The sequence below is a fragment of the Prionailurus bengalensis genome, chromosome A2 (genome assembly GCF_016509475.1).
Source record: "Prionailurus bengalensis isolate Pbe53 chromosome A2, Fcat_Pben_1.1_paternal_pri, whole genome shotgun sequence".
NCBI lineage: Eukaryota > Metazoa > Chordata > Mammalia > Carnivora > Felidae > Prionailurus > Prionailurus bengalensis.
This window is the reverse complement of record NC_057348.1, coordinates 12365517-12385156: the sequence shown is the minus strand read 5'-3', so window position 1 is coordinate 12385156 and position 19640 is coordinate 12365517. Positions and strand designations below refer to the sequence as shown.

Sequence of the window (19640 nt, the reverse complement as noted above, 5' to 3'; positions counted from 1 at the left end):
CCATGCTCAGCACTGAGATCCCACAACCCTGAGATCATGACCTGAGCTGAAATCAAGAGCCAGACACTCAAACTACTGAGCTACCCAGGCGCCCTTGGGATTACGTTTTTTAAAACAATGTTTATGATTGGTACGTTAGTCTGTTTGAGTGTAATGGAGTCCCATAGGATAGGTGACCATGACAGATATCTACTTCTCACACAGAAAATCTGGAGGCTGGGAAGTCCCAAGATCCAGGCACCGGCAGATTCGGTGTCTGATGAAAGTCCAGCTCCGGGTTCACAGATGGAATTTTCTTGCTGTGTCTTCACATGGTGGAAAGGGCGAGGGAGCTCTCTAGGGTCCTTTTTATAAAGGCCGTGATCTCATTCATGGGGCTCCACCGTCATGATCTAATCATCGTTCAAAGGCTCTACCTCATAATACCTTCTCATTGGGGGTAGGGTTTTAACACATGAGTTCTGGGGAGGAGTTGGGGCCCAAACATTCAGTCCGTTGCAACGGGGATGCAGAATTAAGTTTCTCATTCATTTGCACACAAATACCGCCCTTCCTCAGACACCCTCAGCTGGCTCCCACCTCTGGGCTCTCTCCTCGTGTCTCTGTCCCCCTTGCCTCAGGTAGCTCCTCTGCTGGGCGGTGTGTTCCCAGATCACACCCCAGCCCCTTGCTTCCTGAGGCTTCTGCTCATGGGGCACCTTATCGGGGGGCCCTGGCGTGACCACAGCCAGCGTGCCCCGGGCTCTGTCCACGCTGCGTTGTAGATTTCCCACGCCTGGCTTGGTGTGTAGGTAATTGTGTATCCTTGGTCTCCTCCCCACCCCACTCCACCCCACCCCCACCCCACCTTAGCTTCATGAGAACAGTTAGTCCTTGGTTAGAATCTCAGTGTCGGAACAGTCTCAGGTGCTTGGATGCTCAGTGAGCCTGTTGAACAACCAGCCAGCAGTGGAGGCATCTGTCTCGTCAGGAGGACAGCGTGGGGGCTCTGAGTCCCAGCGGGCAGCATCTTGTGTGTGAGAAAGACACATCTTGTTCTGGCAAATGCAGCACACCATCGAGGGCTCTTTTATAAAGAGGCACCTTTGAGATGATCTAAAACATGGAAGAACGTGGCCGTGAGTACATCCTGAGTCATGCCTTGCTCTCTGCCTCACTTGCGGCTTCGAAGGCGGAGCAGTGAAGGTGACAGGAAGAGGGCCAGCCAGCGCCGCCACGCAAGTTCAGATACGAACGATAAAAGTAGAAATGTGTTGTGTTAGTCTCGGCCTGTCAGTCAGTGGCGCTGTCAGCCAGGAGCGCCTGTGGCACTCCTCGGGCCCCCGTGACTTGGGGCGAGCCCCCACGGACGCTTCTGGCCTGGAGGAGGTGTCTTTGTGGTTCTTGGTAGGATTGCAGAGTGCACCTACATTTCGCAACAACCATCCGGAAAATTTGAAGAAAGACGATTCATTGCTCACAGGTCCTGCAGAGTGCGTGTCACCCCCAGGGCCACCACAGCAAGGTCGTGGGTAGAGAGAGAGTGAGCTCGGGCATGGGACTCTGCCTCTCTCGGGGTCAAGGGTGGGGGCCTAGGGTTACTCAGGCTCGCTCTTCATTGGTGAATTTAAAACATAAGAGTGGCAATGAAAGCAGGGGAAGGGAAAAGCAGGGTCACTCAGGCGGCCAGTTGTCTAGGTCACCCAGAGCTTTTTAGTGGGGACCGTCATGGGCTGGCCTGGCGCTTCCTAGTTGTGTGGCTGGCAGTGTGTTTATATGAGATGGATAGTTTTGAAATGGGTGCCTCGGCAATCAAAAGCTTAATGACAGGCACTTAAATTACAATAAAGAAAACCCCAAATTGTCAGGCACTGAACGCTACAGAAATAGACGATCAGACAGTGATTCCTCTTGCACGTGACATCATTCTAAAATTAAGCATTCTGCCTGGTGGTGGTTGGGCGGGTGCGGTTAGTGGCTCATTTTCCAGGAGCTTGCTGCACCGAAGAGTAAGGGTCCCATCAGGGAGGGCCGAGGTGGTTTGGTCGGTTGGGGGTTGGGGGGGGTTCATACGTTCCCCGTCACTGCCACGGCCGTGTGGAGAGGCACAGGTGATGGGGCTTCCCCTCTGGTTGGTGAGTCTCACATGGCTGTCGGTCAACAAGCCCAGCATCCAGATGGTCCAGTGTGGGCACCTTCAGCTCGGCAAACCACCAGCCATGCCCAGCACTTTGTGGACATGTGCAGTGACCGTGGGACTAGCCTCTGCCCTCCTTGGGGAGATAGACGATAAGCATAACCATAAACTAAGGAAGGTCAGATAGCTATGAGAAGCAGAACAGGGCCCAGCCTGGAAGCACTGAGGTGCTCCTATAGGTGGGGTCAACTGGACGGTCACTGATGAGGTGACCTGAGCTGATCCCTGAATGACAGAAAGCCGTCGGAGGACTAGCATATGCCAAGGCTCTCAAGTGGGAACCTGTAGAAACAGGAAGAAGGATGGGGGTGGAGTTAAAGCAAGGGCCGAGGCTGGTAACATGGACCCGCGTGAGCTATTGTTTTCTAAGACAACCTAGCCCCTTGTGTCTGCAAAATTCTTGCCAAGAGTTCTTATTAATTACCGTAGGTTAGGTTAGTGGTAATAGGTTTTACTGACAAGGAAGCAGGTGGGGCCAAAGTTGCTGACAGGTGCAGACTGACTAGCCTTGTAACCCAGATCCATGGTGATCTGGTGACTCTCCCCGGATCCTGGGAGCGTGCTGCTGATTACCACTAGACCTATTTTACCAGGGGCCTCTGTCAGGGTGGGGGAGGGAAGAAGACGTATGTCCCCTTCCCTAAGGATGAGGGCGCTGGTGGAATCACAGACATGAGATCGAGCAGTTCTGGGGACCCGCAGTCACCATGCTGTCCCCTCCTCTGCTTCTCTCACCTCCAGACTAATGCCACCAGGTCTTGTCCTCCCAGCTGACTACGGGGTGTAGGCACTTCCAGCCAGCAGGGTCTGTTCCCCTTTACTGGGGCCTGTGGCTGTCAGACCAGCCCCTTCTGGGAGACCCAGCTCTGAGGAAAAGGCTGGGCGTTGGAGTCTGGCCACCGACCTGCTCTGAGGTCTCAGAAATCAGGCAGCAAGCCATTTTGCTTGCACAACGAACGTCAGGACTTTTGTCATCCCAGAGTGGTAACCTCTTGGGACCTGCGGAGCACAGAAACCATTGTCCCCCTCAGCTCAGCCTGTCTGACCCACTGTTACTTCCTCTCTGGGTTGCTTGGCGTCTGAGGTTTAGCTTGCTCCAGACACTGGATATGAAGGCAGCAAACTTCTTCGCTAGAGATCCTTTACGTGTGTCTTTATGCCTCCCCTGGAGTGGCTTACAAAATTCATATAATGGGACGCGTAAAACCCAGGTCTCTGAACTCTTGCTGCCTGAGCCCTTGCTGTTTGAATTTGGCCCATGGATTCTGATAAGTCCGTGGCAGGCTAAATCATTCTCCTCCCTATCCAAAATCCTGGAACCGAAATGATACGGGTAATGTGGTGTCCCTTGCTTCCCACCCTTGCTTTCTGGATTCCTGGTGCTTGGGTCAGGATCCCACTGGATTTGGATAATGAGGGAGACCTGTTCAGAAAAAGCAGATAAGGAGGAACATCTCTAGAAAAACAGATAGAGGCACTGTGGAACTTGGTTCGGAGAGCACACCAAAGGTCAGAGGTGATGCGTCTGGAATTAGCAGTGGGAGGGGCCCTGGTGCCTCTGGATTAGGAGGTGCCCGGGTCCCGGTGAACCCTCAGTGGCATTTGCCTTCCTCACGTAGACTTGAGCAGGCGGTGTGAGGGGTCACGCGTGCAGCGGGTGGCCAAGCCCCATGACTGCAGACATGATGCTACGCTGGGCTCTCAGATACTCAGCTCTGTCCGCCTGTGAGGGCCCTTGGGGGCGGTGGGGCTTTGTGGGTGGACAGCATGCTCGTCGGGGTCCCAGGCTCCTCAGCCAGCGCTAGGGGGCCCTGAGCGCCTGCCTGTCTAGCAGATGCCGTTTTCACAGGGGCAGACGTGTTCACTGCCCATCAGTGCCAGGTGGGACACCTCACGGGGGGATCGCCATGTCATGGGGACAAAGGTTGGAGTACAGAATCCTCAACTGTGGGCATTGAGAATACTTCTGGCAGCTGCAGAGAAGTGTTTGCAGGCAGAAAACGAGAGGGCCAGGAAGGGCTGGTTGGTTCTCAGGAGGCCATCCTTCTAGCGTGGACCGTCAGCAGGGTCTTGCCTGGCGCACTTGAAGTCCCCTCCTGGAAGGAGGTCATTGGCTTCCCTTCAAGTCCCTTTGGACCTGCTGGGTCTCTACCTCCCTCTGAATACAAGGAGAAGGGGGCTGTGCGATGGGGTGGGACAGGTGCACGTTGGCCACCAGGCGAGACTGACCGAGTTGGTGTGCACTACTCTCTGCCTCAGTTTCCCTGTTTAGAGAGTGGGGCTCCGGTCTGCCCTCTCATTTCGTGGTGCTGCCCAAATGCACGGAGAGCATCCATCAGGAGCATGTGAAAGCCCTTTAATAGCGTGTGTTTATGGTTTATAGTCTAGAAGCTCTAGACTAATGGTTTTGAAACCCCTTTCAGCCAACGGTGAGCTGGGTGGTGCCGGTTGCAGACAAGATGCGATTTGACGAGATATTCCTGAAGACCGACCTGGACCTGGATGGCTACGTGAGTGGCCAGGAGGTGAAGGAGATCTTCATGCACTCGGGCCTCACCCAGAACCTTCTAGCACACATATGGTAAGGATGGGTAGCTGGACGTCTGCTCCCTCTGGGCCTCCCGTGTGGAGGTGATGGCCACGGGTGGCTCCGAGGGGCCCCGAGGAAACAAGCTTTGTGCTAAAGGAAGGGCAGGTGACCTTCAGGGCCGGGAGGTCAGGGCCTCCACCTCTGCCTGTCACTTAATCCTCAGCAGGCTGATCGGGGTGCCGAGTGAGGTACGAGTGTGAAGGCCCTTCCCCCGTATCCTGGGCATGTCAGCTTACTGCCTGTTTAGTCCCTCTGGAAAGCTGTGGGGCGATTTGCTTGAGTGTCTGGGGCGAGTTCTTGCTGGTTCTAGCAGGAGGCCCCGCCTTTGCCACAGCTAGTCAGGGTGCAGACGCATGGCCCTGCCCCTCTGGGGCGAGTGTGTGGTACGTCTCCAGGGACTCTAGCAAAGCCACCCTGGGCAGCGGGGGCTGTGGCCACCTTCCCTAGGAGGCCTGTGAAGGTCAGCGACTCCACTGCTGTCAGGGGGGTGAGTGGTCAACAGGACTCTGGTCCCCAGCCATGGGGACTGCCCCACCTTCACTTTCCTTCAGGGTGAACCAGAGCAGTCTTCCCAGTGCTGGGATGGCTCCTTTTGTAATTGGCCAGTGGTGAAAGTCACTTTCTAACTTTTGTCCTCAGGACTTAGGGGGCTTCACTTGGGAGTCACAGGGAGGGAATTTCTGTATAATTCTGGAGAAGTGAACCTCTCCAAGCAAGAGCAGTGGCATTTTATTTTATTTTATTTTATTTTTCTTTTAATTAAATTTTTTTTTAACGTTTATTTATTTTTGAGACAGAGAGAGACAGAGCATGAACGGGGGAGGGGCAGAGAGAGGGAGACACAGAATCAGAAACAGGCTCCAGGCTCCGAGCTGTCAGCCCAGAGCCCGACGCGGGGCTCGAACTCACGGACCGCGAGATCATGACCTGAGCCGAAGTTGGCTCTTAACCGACTGAGCCACCCAGGCGCCCTATTTTATTTTTTTAATAGAATTTATTGTCGAGTTAATTCATGTACAGTGTATACGCTGTGCTCTTGATTTTGGGGGTAGATTCCCATGATTCAACACCCAGTGCTCATCCCAACAAGTGCCCTCCTCGATGCCCATCACCCATTTTCCCCTCTCTCGCGCCCTCCCATCAACCCTCAGTTTGTTCTCTGTATTTAAGAATCTCTCATGGGTTTGCCTCCTTCTCTGTTTAAAACCGAACCATTTTTTCCCCTTCCCTTCCCCCATGATCCTCCATTCCACTAACGAGTGAGAACAGATAATGCCTGTCTTTCTCTGACTGACTTATTTCACTCAGCATAATACCCTCCAGTTCCATCCACGTTGCTGCAAATGGCCAGATTTCATTCTTTCTCATTGCCAAGTAGTATTCCATTGTATATATAAACCACATTTTCTTCATCCATTCATCAGTTGATGGACATTTGGGCTCTTTCCATGATTTGGCTATTGTTGATAGCGCTGCTGTAAACGTTGGGGTAATGTGCCCCCATGAATCAGCACTCCTGGATCCTTTGGATAAGCGCCTAGTAGAAGAGCAGTGACAGCACGTTACTCAGTAGCTTGTGGAAATAGCTGCCCTTGGCAAGAATTCATAGATGTCCACGCTGTGACGGGAGGCCCCGACCTGAGAGAACAGGCTCTCCCTTCACAAGTGTGTGACACCCAGAGTCTGTCGCCAAAACAGCTGGTGGAGGCCGACTGCTTCCGACAGGTCGGGGGCAGTCATTCTCCGCCCCTTCAGATCCGGTGTCCCCTTTTAGAAACCGATAAAATGTGTGTGCCCTTTATCACCCTGAAGCGAACGTGCATGTGATTCAGAGGTAGCGATGCGGCGCCCCAATCGTAGTATAGGGACAGTCCCTCCACCTGCCAGTGACGCCACAACCTGGAAGCAACACGGTGAAATCACGAATATGCTTGGATTAAAAGAGGGAATGCGTAAGGAGCAGAGGGGAAAGACAGAACGAGCAAGCTCTGGAATCACCGCTGGGAGAGTAAAAGGCCAGTCCAGATTTGTCTGCGGGGGGCAGGGGGAGCGCAGATAGCACACCCAGAGGGACGGCAGGGAGGAAACAAGGACGGAGCCAGAACGTGCGTGTAGGCCTCCCCGGCTGGTGGCTGGCCGAGCACCCCGCCTGCAGGCCTCGGAGCCCACACTCCCTCAGAGACCGGGAGCAGGAGAGGGCTGGAGAGAAGAGGCCTCAGCCCAGGAGCAGCCATGGGCGAGGCGAGGCGGCAGGACCGACGCCTACAGGCAGAATCCTCACACCTCGCCCTCAAACTGTGACAAAAATGAAGACGTTTGTAAACCAGCGCGTGTCAGCGATATTCAGTGGGGTCTCCGTGCTCCCCGTGGCCCTGTGCGTCGGTGTTTGGGCCCGAGTCTGCCCACCACGCCCAGCTCCTTGGCTACGAGTTGGAGAGGTGTCACGAGGTCACGACTGCAGTGGGAAGTGAGACCGCCTGCGCAGTGGCCAGGGTGAGACAGCTTTGCAGATGCGGAGGCCTTGTCCTACTGCGTGAGGCTTTCCTTCCCGTAACGGCCAGCTCCTCCGTTACCGGGCTGGTTGTGAAGCTTCTCCCCCACCCCGGCTCCACGGGAGCTCCACGTGCCGCCCGTCTACCAGGATGCGCAAAGGCCACGTGAGCGGGGCCCCTTAGCAGCGAGGAGCCGTCCGGTGCAGCACGGCCGCGGGTGGCCGTCCAGGCCCTAGCTCCTCGTGACGACGACCCAAAATGCTGCTGCTGTCATCCCCGTTGAAAACCAGCAGCTCAGGCTGCTCAGATAACCCAGGGCTGTGGGAACTTGCTGAAGATCCAAGGGTGCATGCTCGGGCCCAGCTTTCACTTCCACCAGAGCGGCTCAGTACCGGACCCTCACTGTCTTCCGCACACACGCCATAAAGAGCCGGTTGCATTTCTGGTAATTGTTGATGAGGCCTTCCCAAAGGCCCAGCACCTCGGACTGTGGGGTGGGGTTCGGTGGTTCTCCAGCCAGGTGGGGCCCCCCTTCCTGTGCTGACGGCCCCTCCTTAACCAGCCGTAGGGCCGGATGCCTGGGTGGCCGGTGGCGGGACTGCGGTCCTCGAGAGGGGTGGTCAACAGAAAAGGAGTCGCGGCTGTGCCCCGCTGTTTGTGTTGTCACTGTTCGTTTTTTAAATGGAGGGGTTCTGTGATTTGTACTTCCCAGGCGGGGCTGAATTCTTGTCTGATGTCTAATTAGCATCCCGCCTTCTCCCAGGGCCCTGGCTGATACGAGGCAAACGGGGAAGTTAAGTAAAGACCAATTCGCATTAGCTATGTACTTCATTCAGCAGAAGGTCAGTAAAGGCATCGACCCCCCTCAGGTCCTCTCACCGGACATGGTCCCGCCCTCGGAGAGAGGCACTCCCATCCAGGTGAGTACCGCTGGCCACATCCCTGTCATGCTCCTGTGGCTTCCCGCAGCCTGCCACCAGGTGGCGGCAGTGGCCCATGTGAACAGGCCAGTGCCCTGCTGTGGTAGCCTGCCTTCTCATGGCCCGGCCTTCACCAGGGGCTGGGGGTGGGGCTGGGCCACTGGGATAGTTTTCCGGCTGGGTTCTGGCACTTTTGCTACTTGCCTAGTGAATTGGAGATCGTATCCCTCATACTAGCACCTGCTGGGTGGTGAGGTCAGCTTGTCAAAAAAAATTTTTTTTGGAAGTTTTATTTTTAAGTAATCTCTACATCCAGTGCGGGGCTTGAACTCACAGCCCCGAGATCAAGAGTCACAGGCTACATCGACTAAGGGAGGCAGGCAACCCTCAGCTTGTCAATTTTTTTTTTTTTTAATTTTTTAATGTTTGTTTATTTTTGAGATGGAGACAGCACGAGTGGGGGAGGGGCAGAGAAAGAGGGAGACACAGAATCTGAAACAGGCTCCAGGCTCCGAGCTGTCAGCACAGAGCCCGACGCAGGGCTCAAACCCACAAACCGTGAGATCATGACCTGAGCCAAAGTCGGACGCTTCACCGACTGAGCCACCCAGGCGCCCCATCAGCTTGTCAAGTTTTAACCCTGTGTCTGAATTTGGTTCCAGGATGGTTCAAGTTCTCTTGGATCAGGGGAATTCACTGGTGTGAAGGAACTTGATGATATCAGTCAAGAGATTGCCCAGTTACAGAGGTGTGTTAAAGCTCCTTCCCCTCGGAATCTGGCCCTTACACAGGCCCTATCCCAGCTTGTTACCACAAGTACCACAGGCTTGTGAGGCACACAGGTCGGCCGTCAGCAAGTTCATGCAGCAGAAGCGAAGCAGGGCACATTCCCCCGGGTTCCTGAATTGACTTAATGAGCTCGAGTGATGACATCCTCAGTTGGAGTCAGTCTGGGCTGTGGAATCTCCGGCAGGTTGTTGCTAGGTAGCCATAGGCCCTGCCCCCTGCCCTTAGGATGGGCCTTGATCCCCCTCAGCACGTAGAACGGCTGAGCCTCCGAGGGCAAGTTAATGGCTTAGGACCGACAGATAAACTGAGGGAGCCTTATGTGTCCAGGTCTCTGGCTCCTCTCTGTGCCTGCTGCCTCAGTCTCCCCACCTGTAAACAAGGGCTTTGGATGGGGTGTCTGTCCTCTCAAATCTGGCATAAAGAGATGCTTCCTCTTCAAAGCAGCATTCTCCCACCAGTTAGTTCTAGGAGAGGGAGGAGGGCCCAGGAAGCACCTGGCCCTCCATGGGCACAGTCAGCAGGGAGCGTTGAACCCTCCTCACCCCGGACACCACTCTGACTTCCTTTTCCCTCTGCTTGAGGGGCTCTAGTGGTCTCGTTGGGAGCAGTGCCTCATCGTAGCCACGGACTCGCTGATGGGGGAGGGGATGATGTAGAGGTCACGATCCCTGAGGGTCATTCCTAGGACCAGCTGAGCTGGGTTCCGTGGGTACGGACGGAATTGGGTGTTGAGAAGTCAGCGTGGAGAGAATGCACCATGGCTGTAGTCCTGCTATCACTCATCTGTGCTTTTCCTGAATTCTTTTTCCGTGCCCAGAGAGAAATACTCCCTGGAGCAGGACATTAGGGAAAAGGAAGAGGCAATCAGACAGAAAACCAACGAAGTACAGGTAAGAACAGCCTCACCCTGGGCAGATGGTCTTGTCCTGTGCAGGGCCTGCCTGTCAGTGGGGGCGGGGCAAGGGGAAGGTGGCCCCGCCCTTGCACTTCTGAGTGAGGTTTCTACCTTTCTTATAACCATAGACAGGGGTTTCTTTCTTCTTCTCTTTTCTTTTCTTTTCTTTTCTCTTCTTTTCTTTTTTCTTTTCTTTCTTTCTTTCTTTCTCTCTCTCTCTCTCTCTCTCTCTCTCTCTCTCTCTGTCTCTCTTTTCCATTGAGCTATATAATTCACATAACATAAAATTTGCTACTTTAGAATAAGTAGTTCATTGCTTTTTTGCATGTTTGGTGTGATCCTTAGCTGTCCCCTCTGTCTAGTTCCAGAACATTTCCATCACCCCCAAAGAAACCCCATGAAGTGTAGTCCTCACACTCCATTGCCACTGCCCTCCCCACTCCCCACCCTGGCAACTACTGATCTGCTTTGTGTCTCCATGGACATACCTGCTCTGGACGTTCAACGTGAGGCCTTTTGTGTCTGGCTTTTTTCACTCGAGTCTCAGTTTCTGAGGCTCAGACAGTGGCTGCTAACCTGTTCTCGGACAGTCCCGCCACCTGGAGTGTCTCCTAGCAGGTGGTGGTGACACAGAGACTGGGGATCTGGCTGCCTGGGCTCAGACCCAGTTCTCTGTAGCTGTGTGACGTTGGGCAAGTTACTGAACATCTCTGGGTCTTGACTGCATTGGTTATGAGAGTTCTGCTTTCCTGAGTTGTGGGGCTGGGAAGCAAAGTCTGGCACCTGTTCAGGGCTCACTCGGGCCGCTTCCTGCTCTTCTCCATCATTTGAGCAGAGGGGAGTCTGCATCAGGAGCAAAGCCATCAGCACTGGGCAGCTACACTGTTGAAGAGACCTGGGTCCCCACGGTCTCCAGTCTGGGTGGATAGAGAAAGCCCTGCCACTGTGGGGACACTAGAGGTGGCTGTGGCGCCCTGTGGGTGAGGCCGAGTCATGCCGCAGGGACCGGCGTCCTCTGCTTGAGGACTCTGAGTGTTCTGAGCTCCGAGCTGTGGCCGGAGAGGAGCCTGGCGAGGTGGTCAGGACCCCAGCTCCGCCGTGTCTCACCTGAGTGACCTGGGCAGGTAGCTCGGCCTCCTGGCCTGCATCACCTCAGCTGGCCACGAGGCTCAGCGCGTGGGCTGCTCACGGAGCCGAGAGCAGGGGCTGGCTGCCGGGTGTGCTGCGAGAGTGGCCGGTTCTCTCTGGACCACCTCCTAGGGCGTGAACCCAAGCAGGGGGAAGTAAGTACCATCTGACTCAGTTGGGCTCTCAGGGTGCTGGAGGGCGCGTGCCGCCGATCTGTGGGAAATGCCGTGGGAAATGCCGTCCGTCCTAGCTGTGGTCTGCGGGTGAGGTGGGGTGGGTGTGCCCACCCTGCCTCAGGACACTCATCAGTGCCTGCCGTGCAGTATCCAGACCCTTCTTTTCTGGCTTCTCACTCTGTGCACGTTGGCCGTGAGGACTAGGCCATAGGTGGTCTCCTGGAATGTTTTGGATTGGAAAGCAGGGACTGGCCTGCCTCTGACATGAAGGGTTTTTTGCTCAAATGAGCTTCGTCAGCTACAAGACCACTTTGTAAGCAAAGTGACTTTATTTCTCTGAATGTATGTATTTTCATCCTGTCATTTTATTCTCCCTCACATCTCTGATTTCCGCCCGTGTCCTAGAACTGATCCCCCAGACGTAGAGCCCACGCCCCGCCTCCATCATCTGTGTTACCTCACTCCATCTTTTTAGTCCTCTGGTGGAGCCGGCCTCGTCTTCCCTCCCGCCCGGGCCTGGGTGACACGGACATGTGGCTGGTTCTGCCTTCCTATCGCGTCCGGGTTGCCATGAACATGCTTTGGTTTGCATTCTGGTCCCTGAGGATCCGGGTGCTATAATGTCCTGTCGCTACCAAGGAAACCATCATGAGGTCTCTGGCGCCTGCTCCAGGTGATTCTGAGGAAGAAGTCAGGCCTGTGCAGAGACTGGTTCTGACATCCGGAGGCGCTGTCCTCTGTGGTCTGTGGCAGGTGTGGCCAGGCTGCCTGGAGCCCTGGCTGGTGGGCTCCTGCAGCCTTCAAGGTGCCGGGGTCCTTGTGTGCCCCGACAGCCCCCCAGAGCTGGGAGGGAGCCCTAAGCCAGCCAGACTGGCTGTTCTGTGGGGGTGTCGTCTGTAAGCAGGCCGGGCTGGGGCCCTGCCGTAGTGCTTGATGGCACAGACAGAATACTACGTATTTTTTGAAAGTTCCCCTGTGAAAACCAGGTTTGGTTGGGGTTCCTGCCACCTGTCCCCAGATGGGTCTGGCCGTGCTGGCTAGCACAGTCTGTGGGTCAGGGCCCCACATGGAGTGCGAGTCCTTTGTCCTCAGGCTACTTAAGCAGCAGAAGCTTCAGCCCCCACAGCTCTGTTCCCATTGTGCCCTTTCCCTGTCCTCCTGGAGTCTTTTACCTCTATTTCCATCGCTGTCCTTCTGGTGAGCATCCGTAGTGTCTGCCTGGTTTTTCCTTCCTTCCTTCCTTCCTTCCGCCAAAATCAAGAGCTGGATGCTTAACCGACTACGCCACCCAAGCATCTTTTCATGTGCTTATTGGCCATCTGTGTACCTTTTGAATAGACATTTCTATTCAGACCCTTTGACCATTATTAATTTTTTTTTTTTTTTTTTGTCTTTTGATAGCTGAGTTGTAAGAGTTCTTTATATTTTCTGGGTAGAATTTCTTCATCAGATATGTGATTTGCAAAAATTGTGGGTTGTCTTTTTACTTTCTTGATAGTGTCCTTTGAAGCACAAAAGCTTTAAATTTTGGTGAAGTCCAGTTTATTCCTTTTTTTTTTTCTGCTCTTGCTTTTAATGTCTTACTTAAGAACTCATTGTCAAATTCAGGGTCACAAAGATTTTACCCCATGTTTTCTTCTTTATTTTTTTTTTTTTATTTTTTTTAAACGTTTATTTATTTTTGAGAGAGAGAGAGTGCGAGCAGGGGAGGGGCAGAGAGAGAGGGAGACACAGAATCCAAAGCAGGCTCCAGGCTCTGAGCCATCAGCACAGAGCGGATGTGGGGCTCGAACTCACGAATCAAGAGATGGTGACCTGAGCCGAAGTCGGACGCTTAACCGACTGAGCCATTCAGGTGCCCCTACCTTATGTTTTCTCCTAAGACTTTATTGTTTTACCTCCTACATTCAGATCTTTGGTCTGTTTTGAGCTAATTTTGGCATATGGTGTGAGGTAGGGATCCAACTTTATTCTTTTGCATGTGGAGATCCAGTTGTCCGAGCACCATTTGTTGAAGAAACTGTTCTTTCCCCATTGAACAAATGCCTTGGCACCCTTATCGACTGTCACTTGGCCATCGATGTGTGGCTTTATTTCTGGACTCTCTGTTCTATCCCATTGTTCCACATGTATTTCTCTTTAGGTCAGTACTATGCTGTCTTGATGACTATAGCTTTGTATAGGCATATGTCATTTTATTGTGCTTTACAGATTCTGTGTGTTTTGTTTTTTTTTGTTTTACAAATTGAAGGTTTGTGGCAACTCTCCGTCAAGTGAATTTATCGGCACCTTTTTCCCAGTAGCATTTGCTCACTTTGTGTCTCTGTGTCCCATTTTGGTAATTCTCGCAATCTTTCAATGTTTTTCGTTATTATTATATTTGTTATGGTGATCTGTGTTCAGAGATTACGACTCCCTGAAAGCTCAGGTGATGATTAGCATTTTTTAATAATAAAATATTTTTTAATTAAGGTGTGTACGTTGTTTTTTAGACATAACACTGTTGCACACTTAAACTGTGGTGTAGTGTAAACATAACTTTTGCATGCACTTGGGAACTCAAAAATTCATTTGACTCACTCTATTGCAACACGTGCTATATTGCAGTGATTTGGAACCAGACCCACAATATATCTGAGGTATGTCTGTAGTAAGTTTTCAAACTGAAAAGTAGAAGTTCTCCAACTTTTTTTCCTTCTCCTTCGAGATTGTTTTGGCGTTTCCAAATCCCTTGCATTTCCTTATGAATTTTGGCCTCAGCTTGTCCGTTTCTGTGCAGGAGCCAGCTGGGGATTCCAGGGGGGTTTGAATTAAGTCTGCAGGTTCTCTGGGTTATTTCTTGGTTCTCTTTGCTCATACATCTCCCACATTCTGACCCCAGCTCCCATCCTGATCATGAGCTGGGTCTTCGTCCCCATTGGGCTCTTGGATTCCCCCTCCTTCGTTACAGAATGAGGCTCAGATTCCTTGATGTTTCAGGCCACCACAGCAGGCCTGGCCCTCTTCCCTGCTCTGTGTCCTCTTCCTCCGTCACTTGTTGTTCCCTCAGATGTGGCAAACCTGTGTCTGGGACTCCCTACCACCATCCTCTTCCCTTCCCCAGACTTGAACACTGAAGTTCCACTTCTTGAATTCAAGGTCAGGGGCAGGGAGACTGGGGAAGAGAGGGCCTAGCTCCGCAGCATAACTCAGAGGTGTGTTTTGGCTGTCTAGAGTGGCGAGAGCCATGACATTTTCGTCCTCAAGGCAGAGAGGAGGCCCTGTGCCTGCTTTGGGTTTTCTCCTAAAATGGCACCAGCAAAGCCCCAGCCGGCCCGGCCCTGGGGATCGGCCTCATCGTCTCTGTCCTCCCTGACCCCCAAAGGTCCCCTCAAATCTTTCCCTTGCTTTGATTCTCACGGCCACCATCTCCTCGTGGCCCAGGTCCCCTCCCTGCTCCTTTTGTCGGTCTGTCAGAGATGTCGTCAGTTAGCTCCCACGAGGCCTTCCAGAAAGGTCGCGTGCGTGTTCTTTCCTTCCTGTTGGCACGAACGCCAGAATGCAGCGTACACATGTGCTTGGCCACGGGCTTCACGTTGTAACTCGAGTATGAGGTGCAGCTTCCTTTAGGGTACGAGCACGCTGTAAGTTGTGAGCCAGGCCCGCCTGGTGGGAATTTACTTGGTTCCCAGGTTTTGCTCCCACAGACTGCATGTTTTCACGTGCACCATACACCCCCAGGGTGCTCTTCCTAGGGGTGTCCTGGTCGGGTCTGAGGGTACCTTTACTGGCCGTCTGGGTAGATACTGCCGATTTGGAGCAACGTCAACAGTGGAGAATCATCCTGTCCCACGCTCATACTTGAACGTCCTGCGGGGGCTTCCTGCGTGGCCCTGCTTCCTTTTGCTGGAGCTGGAGCCCCACACCCCCTTCCCCACTTCCGTGCAGTGTCAGTCTGGTCTCCCTGTGCCCCCACCCCCCGCCCCGAGTCCACCCAGCAGCACCCGTACATTCTGTCGGTTCTGTTCCTCCCAGTTTGTGTTTGGGTGATGCCTCTCCCCTCCCCACCCCTGACCACATGTCACCGGATAGCTGTTCTTGGTGGGACCCAGCTACTCTCCCGGACCCTGGCCACTCTTAGGCCATCAGTAAATATTTGCCAAGGGACTTAGTGAGAGGTCACGCCACGGCCGCCAGCTGAGATGCACACATTTACAGCAAGTGTGCACAGGATGCCTGCTGACGGGCAGGGGCCGGTCTCGTAGGACATCCAGGGGGCTCTAGCCCAGGCTGAGACTGCTGTCTTGGACATGCTCCCCATTCCCCATGCTCAAGTACATTGACTGAACTCTTCCCTAGGAATTGCAAAATGACTTAGACCGGGAAACGAGCAGTTTGCAAGAGCTGGAAGCTCAGAAGCAGGACGCCCAAGACCGCCTCGACGAAATGGATCAGCAGAAGGCCAAGCTCCGAGACATGCTGAGCGACGTCAGGCAGAAGTGCCAGGACGAGACTCAGATGGTGAGTCTCACGCCCAGCATGGCGGCGGGGGGGGGGGGGGGGGGGGGGGGGGCTTCCTGTGGGCTCATGACGACCTGGAAACACAAGGCTGAGGCATCCTACTGGTTTAATCGAGTTGTGGACATATCATTTGAAAAAGTGTCCAGGCATCTGTGGCCTGACCTCAGTCTCACCCACCAAGTCATACAGTGAACGGCCTTGGTCCCCACTAACCTCACCCTGGCTGGTGCCTCACGGCACCCTGGGGCCAGCATGCTCCTCCTCCGCCCCTGCCACCGTCTGGTGTCTTCACTGCTCATTATAAACCGGGGAGGCTGCAAGCTCAGCAGATTGAAAGCCCTCATCCCCTCCTCTGAGGCCTTGCACGGGGATGTTTAGCCCCTGAGAGACAGGTAGACTGCCTTTGCTTATCCCAGACCTCAAAACTGACTTATTCCAAAATTGACTTTCTGTCAGTTCCATGGGCATTTGCACGTCTGCCTTGTTTCCTTCTGTTTTGCAAGTGGAGAGAGGGCCCTGGAAGGAAGCCCAGGTGTCCGGCCATCAGGCAGGTGTCTGCCTCACTGGGTCTGCTTGTTCCAGTGATGTGAATTAAGACTCCTCCTTTTGTCATATTTCATCTCATTTCAGATTTCCTCGTTGAAGACCCAAATCCAGTCTCAGGAATCTGACCTCAAGTCCCAGGAAGACGACCTGAACCGGGCCAAATCGGAGCTGAACCGATTGCAGCAGGAAGAAACCCAGCTGGAGCAGAGCATTCAGGCCGGGAAAGTTCAGCTGGAAACCATCATCAAGTCCCTGAAATCGACGCAGGACGAAATCAACCAGGTATCTCCCTGAGGGCGGGGCCTTGCCTCTGCTGGTGGCCGGGGTCTTCTGGGGCCTTCTTGCGAGCGGAGCAGCTGCGGTGAGCTGTCACGTCGGGGTGTGTGACCAGCCTGCACAGAGGCCGCTTGTTACCTTGGCTCTCACCCAGCCCCTTTATGTCAGGCCCTCTTCTTAGAAGCTGTTGTCCTGGCCTGGAGGTCAAGCACCCAGCGTCCCGCAGCGTGTGCTCCGGCATCACGTGGACTTTGGCCTGCGGGCTGTTTGCTGTGCCTCACTGTCCTTCCACTTCCCCACCTGGGCGCACGTCCTCTTTGGGGAATGGGCAGGGTCTGTGTGAGGACTTCAGTGGCTCCTTTGGAGAGAGTCTTGGGTGTAGAAATGCCCTCCCCAGCACGGTTCTCAGACCAGCGAGAGGGACAGAGTCCGAGACGTTTTCCAGCACCTCTCTGTCCCCGTGCCATCTGAGGACTGGCACATTGCTGAGGCCCCACCCTGTGATGAGCATCACCCCACGTGGGGCCCTGTTCCAGTTCTGCAGGCTGTCTGGGCACCCCATCTTTATCCCGCTTTGGTGTGAAGGCCCTGGGGCCTGCAGCCGCTGCTCGCCAGCAGAGGGCGGGCTTCCCTCCCGCTCCCCTGTATGTAACAGCCCAAGGCCTCCTTGCCGGCCCTTGGGTGTCCCATCGACAGACGGGCGTGATGCTTGCCCTTGGCACTATTACAGTGGCCAGCTGTGCTTCCTCTCTTGACCGACTCGATCCCTTGCTCTTTTTGCCAGGTTGCAGACAATAGTTGATCGCAAACACATACGCGGGATTTCATTCCCTGTGTTGTGTTTCATTGTTTCTTAGATCTGAGATTATCTTAGGTCTTTTCCATCCGAGCAATTGGAGTTTGTGTAACATAGACAGGATCCAAGCCATGCACGTATGTTAGTAATAATAGTAATAGTGATGTTCACTGCCATGTATTAACGCCCACCCTTCCAGATGCTACAGGAGGTGTTTTACCCATCGCTTCCTGTGGTCCTTTTTTTAAAAAAATTTTTTTTTTAACGTTTTATTTATTTTTGAGACAGAGAGAGACAGAGCATGAACGGGGGAGGGGCAGAGAGAGAGGGAGACACAGAATCGGAAGTAGGCTCCAGGCTCTGAGCCATCAGCCCAGAGCCCGACGTGGGGCTCGAACTCACAGACCGCGAGATCGTGACCTGAGCTGAAGTCGGCCACTTAACCGACTGAGCCACCCAGGCGCCCCGCTGTGGTCCTTTTTGGAGAAGAGCTAACAGAGAGGTTAGGTCACTCGCCAGAGGTCACACAGTGTCTCACACAGGATGAGACAGTTAAGATAACATTCCTGGTCTGTCTGACTTCATGGATTGTCCTCCTTTCCCCGGCCTCACATCCCTGTCCAGGACAAGGAGCAGTGGACAGGGTGATAAAACCCCATAAAGGGGAAACGTTTACTATCACTTGGAACAGATCGTGAACGTGGATTTTTACCAATTTCAGTTCTTTTCAGAATTGACAGATGTTTGTTTGAACACAGGCCGCTGTCAGGGGTCAGGGATATAAAGAGGCCTCATGGGGCAGCAACAAGGACCTCGTGGTTTACAAGTCGTGTCACTTGGGATCCTCTACTGTGTAGGCGAGTAATTCAGTTCCCCATGTGAACGGAGTTGGACAATAAGGTTGGATGTTAGGAGAAAAAAAATATCTCTCCTGACACCTTTCCCCTAAACCCCATGTGATGTCAGCAATCTTTGTCGTGTAGGCAAGAAGCAAGCTGTCCCAGCTGCATGAAAGCCACCAAGAAGCCCACAGGACCCTGGAGCAGTATGACGAGGTGCTTGACGGGGCCCACGGCGCCAGCCTGACCAACTTAGCCGACCTGAGCGAAGCCATCTCCCTGACAGAGAGGGGCGGTTTTGGAGCCATGGTAAAGGTTGAATAAGCGTATTGCAGTCCTGGGATTAGGTCCCACGTTGGGATCAGAGAACGCCCTGCTTGCTGGATCCGGCACTCGCCAGCCTTGATTTTGTCCAAATGCAGGGTGTTTCTTGTTTTCGCTGCTGCTTTGCGTGTCCACACAGGCCCCGCAGCCCGGGGTACGTGGCTGTGCACCATCCTTGCTTCCCGGACGAAGCCAAGGATAGGCCTGAATCCTTTGTAAGACCAGTGTTTAAAGATACTTGTCTTCGGTGAGCCAGCCACCCAAATTCAGAGGGCTTTCCCAAACTTAACCAAAAGTGGATCAGGCTCACACATGTGAAACCCTACATCCTACTAGTTGGGGGCGGAGGGCGGGGCATGGGAGAAATGTGTGTGTGTGTGTCCGTGTTCCCACAAGGAGCACCTTGAAAACCAAATGTATTTGTGAAGATCAAGACAAATGACAGCCCTTTGAGGCACTGCTGTTTGCCCTGTGAACTGGCCCCTCTCCTGCACTTTGGGGTGTGCTGAAAACCTGGGCTCTTATGACCCCGGGGGCCTTGATTAAGTCCCAGGGTGCTGTGGACTCGGGCTGCTGACATCCAGCCAGTGTCCCTTTTTCCCCATATCATCACGTCCCCTTTTTCCTGCCAGCGCCCGCCCTTGTGGCCGAGCCCCAGCGTGTGCCATTTCCGCTTTAGCTTGGCCGATGACAGCATCTTTGTGCTCCTGACAGAGTCGATGGGATGCTCTTGGTCTCGGTGGTTTCACTGTGCTCTGCTCCCAAAGCCTTTTGACCTCTCACCCCATGTTGCTGCCCCCTCGTCCGGGGCCACTCCTCTGAACTGTCTTGCTCCTGGCCCTGGGCTTCATGGATTCCTTCTTCTTCCTGTAGTCACACAGCTTCTCTCTGTCTCTCTGTCTCTCTGTCCCTCTGTCTCTCTTTCTCAACTTGAGTCTTGGCTCTTCACGTTCATTTCTTGACCTGTTTCTTTCCTCAGTAGCCAAGTAGTCAGTCCTAAGAATTTATGGGGAAGCTTATACCTCCTTCCCCGAATCGCTTAGAAGATGCTGTTGGTGTCCTCATCTGTCTCCTGTCTTGGGCCCTCACTGCCTCCCTCTGCCGCTCACAGATTCCTTTTCCTCACGGAATTGTAAACGGGTGAATTCCGTATCTGCTCTTGATCCCACCGTCAGCTTGATTGTCCGAGTTCA

At 53.7% G+C, this 19640-nt stretch overlaps 1 protein-coding gene across 14 annotated transcripts in view; it reads left to right on the top strand.

Moving 5' to 3' along the window:
* The window catches only part of EPS15L1 (epidermal growth factor receptor pathway substrate 15 like 1), a 98198-nt gene that overhangs the window by 41160 nt on the left and 37398 nt on the right, over nucleotides 1–19640 (top strand). For all 14 annotated transcript variants that reach the window (XM_043590293.1, XM_043590284.1, XM_043590282.1 and 11 more), the window contains exons 10-16: nucleotides 4600–4757; nucleotides 8022–8178; nucleotides 8841–8926; nucleotides 9785–9857; nucleotides 15505–15666; nucleotides 16297–16494; nucleotides 18268–18432. In XM_043590293.1, the coding sequence (XP_043446228.1) occupies nucleotides 4600–4757; nucleotides 8022–8178; nucleotides 8841–8926; nucleotides 9785–9857; nucleotides 15505–15666; nucleotides 16297–16494; nucleotides 18268–18432 (999 nt within the window). The remainder of the gene's footprint in view (nucleotides 1–4599; nucleotides 4758–8021; nucleotides 8179–8840; nucleotides 8927–9784; nucleotides 9858–15504; nucleotides 15667–16296; nucleotides 16495–18267; nucleotides 18433–19640) is intronic.